This window comes from Frieseomelitta varia, unplaced genomic scaffold, assembly GCF_011392965.1.
Source record: "Frieseomelitta varia isolate USP_RPSP 00005682 unplaced genomic scaffold, Fvar_1.2 scaffold_572, whole genome shotgun sequence".
In the NCBI taxonomy this organism is placed as follows: Eukaryota; Metazoa; Arthropoda; class Insecta; order Hymenoptera; family Apidae; genus Frieseomelitta; species Frieseomelitta varia.
Window position 1 is genome coordinate 59,188 of NW_025110337.1, and position 2,389 is coordinate 61,576.

The following is a 2,389-nucleotide window of genomic DNA, read 5'->3' on the forward strand; positions in this document are numbered from 1 at the left end:
AAAAATGAAAAATTTTTACGAGAACACTGAGCTTTTTTTTTTTTTTTTTTTTTTTTAATATTAATATTGACCTTTAGAATTCTTTCGACAAAATATATAGTACAATCATGACTGTTATGGCCTTATATTCCATCATTTGTTGTATCGTAATATGACTAAAAAAAAATTTAAATAAAAAAAAACAAAAATATAGCGCAAAATTTTCCGGTCCGATGCCCTTTCGCTCACGATTGAAAATCCAGTTGAATCAGGTACTCGAGTCGATAACGAATTTCAACAGCGAGAGAAGTAAAGTAACGTTGTTTCAACGCGAGAAAACGAGTCTCAGGATCGACGTTTATGTCCGCGATTCTCTCCGAACAACGGATGAAACTAGACTAACATCGGCATTGTCGATTATTCCCTCTTCGCGCGACAGATTCCGAGGACTCGTCACGAATACAATATGGCTTGTCTCTTGTAGCGCTCTCGATGGCCTCATCGGGGCGAGACTTCGATCCACGCACCCGGGCCTTCTCCGACGAGGAGCTCAAACCCCAACCGATGATCAAGAAATCACGGAAGCAGGTCAGTGGACAAATCACGCGTGCTTTGATTTCGCCATTTCTCTCCTGATCGGATTCTTCTCTTCTTTCCTCGTTTTACTTGTCCCTCCTTTTTCTAATCCTTCTCATTTCTTTTCTCTTTTCTATTTTGAAATGTTATTAAATTGAACAGAAAGGGAATGACAATGCAATTGGCTTCTTTTTATTCTTGTCTTGGATAATCTCGTAAAATTTGTTACATCTGACAGAGTCAAATTGCAAATTAAATAGGGTTTTTCCCTAAATTTGTAATTTCTCTCCCCCCACGACTTGTATTTATCTTTTGTGATTTTCTACTCTACTACTATCTTCTCTCATTTTTTTCTCATCTTTTCTTTTCACTCTTTTATTTCTGTTGAAATGTTAAACAGAAAGGGAATGACAATTCGTGCAATTGGCTCTCTTATTTCTTGGATAATCAACAAATGTGAAATTTGTTTCATTTGGCAAAAAAAATTGCACGGAAAATTTGTTACATCTGATAGAGTTAAATTGCAAATTAAATAGATTTTTTCCCCTAAATTTGTCCTTTTTCTCTCCCCACGACTTGTATTTATCTCTTGTGATTTTCTACTCTACTACTATCTTCTCTCGTCTCATTTTTTTCTCATCTTTTCTTTTCACTCTTCTCTTTTATTTCTGTTGAAATGTTAAACAGAAAGGGAATGACAATTCGTGCAAATGGCTCTCTTAATTCTTGGATGATCAACAATTGTAAAATTTGTTTCATTTAGCAAAGAAAATTTTACAGAAAATTTGTTACATCTGACAGAGTCAAATTGCAAATTTTTTTTTCCTAAATTGCGTTTTGATTTGTCCTTTTTCTCCTCCCCACAACTTGTATTCATCTTTTGTGATTTTCTACTACTATCTTCTCTCCTCTCCTTTTTTCCCCTATTTTTATTTTTTCTCGTCCTTTCTTTTTTTTCTTTAATTCTTCTCTTTTCTTATTTTTATTTTTTTTCTCGTCTTTTCTTTTTTTCTTTAATTCTTCTCCTTTATTTCTGTTGAAATGTTGTTAAACTGAACAGAAAGGGAATGACACTTCGTGCAATTGGCTCTCTTATTTCTTGGATAATCAACAAATGTAAAATTTGTTTCATTTAACAAAGAAAATTACACGGAAAATTTGTTACATCTGACAGAGTCAAATTGCAAATTAAATAGGATGTTTCTCCTAAATTTGTGTTTTGGTTTGTCCTTTTTCTTCCCCCACGACTTGTATTTACTTTTTGCGATTTTTTACTCTACTACTATCTTCTCTCCTCTCAGTTTTTTCTCCATTTTTATTTTTTTTTCTCGTTTTTTCTTTTCTTCTTTAATTCTTCTCTTTTATTTCTGTTGAAATGTTGTTAAACTGAACAGAAAGGGAATGACAATTCGTGCAATTGGCTCTCTTAATTCTTGGATGATCAACAATTGTAAAATTTGTTTCATTTAGCAAAGAAAATTTTACAGAAAATTTGTTACATCTGACAGAGTCAAATTGCAAATTTTTTTTCCTAAATTGCGTTTTGATTTGTCCTTTTTCTCCCCTCACGACTTGTATTTACCTTTTGTGATTTTCTACTCTACTGCTATCTTCTCTCCTCTCAGTTTTTTCTCCATTTTTATTTTTTTTCTCGTTTTTTCTTTTCTTCTTTAATTCTTCTCTTTTATTTCTGTTGAAATGTTGTTAAACTGAACAGAAAGGGAATGACAATTCGTGCAATTGGCTCTCTTAATTCTTGGATGATCAACAATTGTAAAATTTGTTTCATTTAGCAAAGAAAATTTTACAGAAAATTTGTTACATCTGACAGAGT

At 32.5% G+C, this 2,389-nt stretch overlaps 1 protein-coding gene across 1 annotated transcript in view; it reads left to right on the top strand.

The window, feature by feature from the left end:
• The window catches only part of LOC122534057 (hepatic leukemia factor-like), a gene marked incomplete at its 5' end in the record, with an annotated part of 24,872 nt that overhangs the window by 21,037 nt on the left and 1,446 nt on the right, over window positions 1–2,389 (top strand). Inside the window, one exon of the mRNA XM_043664342.1 lies at window positions 464–609. Coding sequence (XP_043520277.1) covers window positions 464–609 — 146 coding nt within the window. The remainder of the gene's footprint in view (window positions 1–463; window positions 610–2,389) is intronic.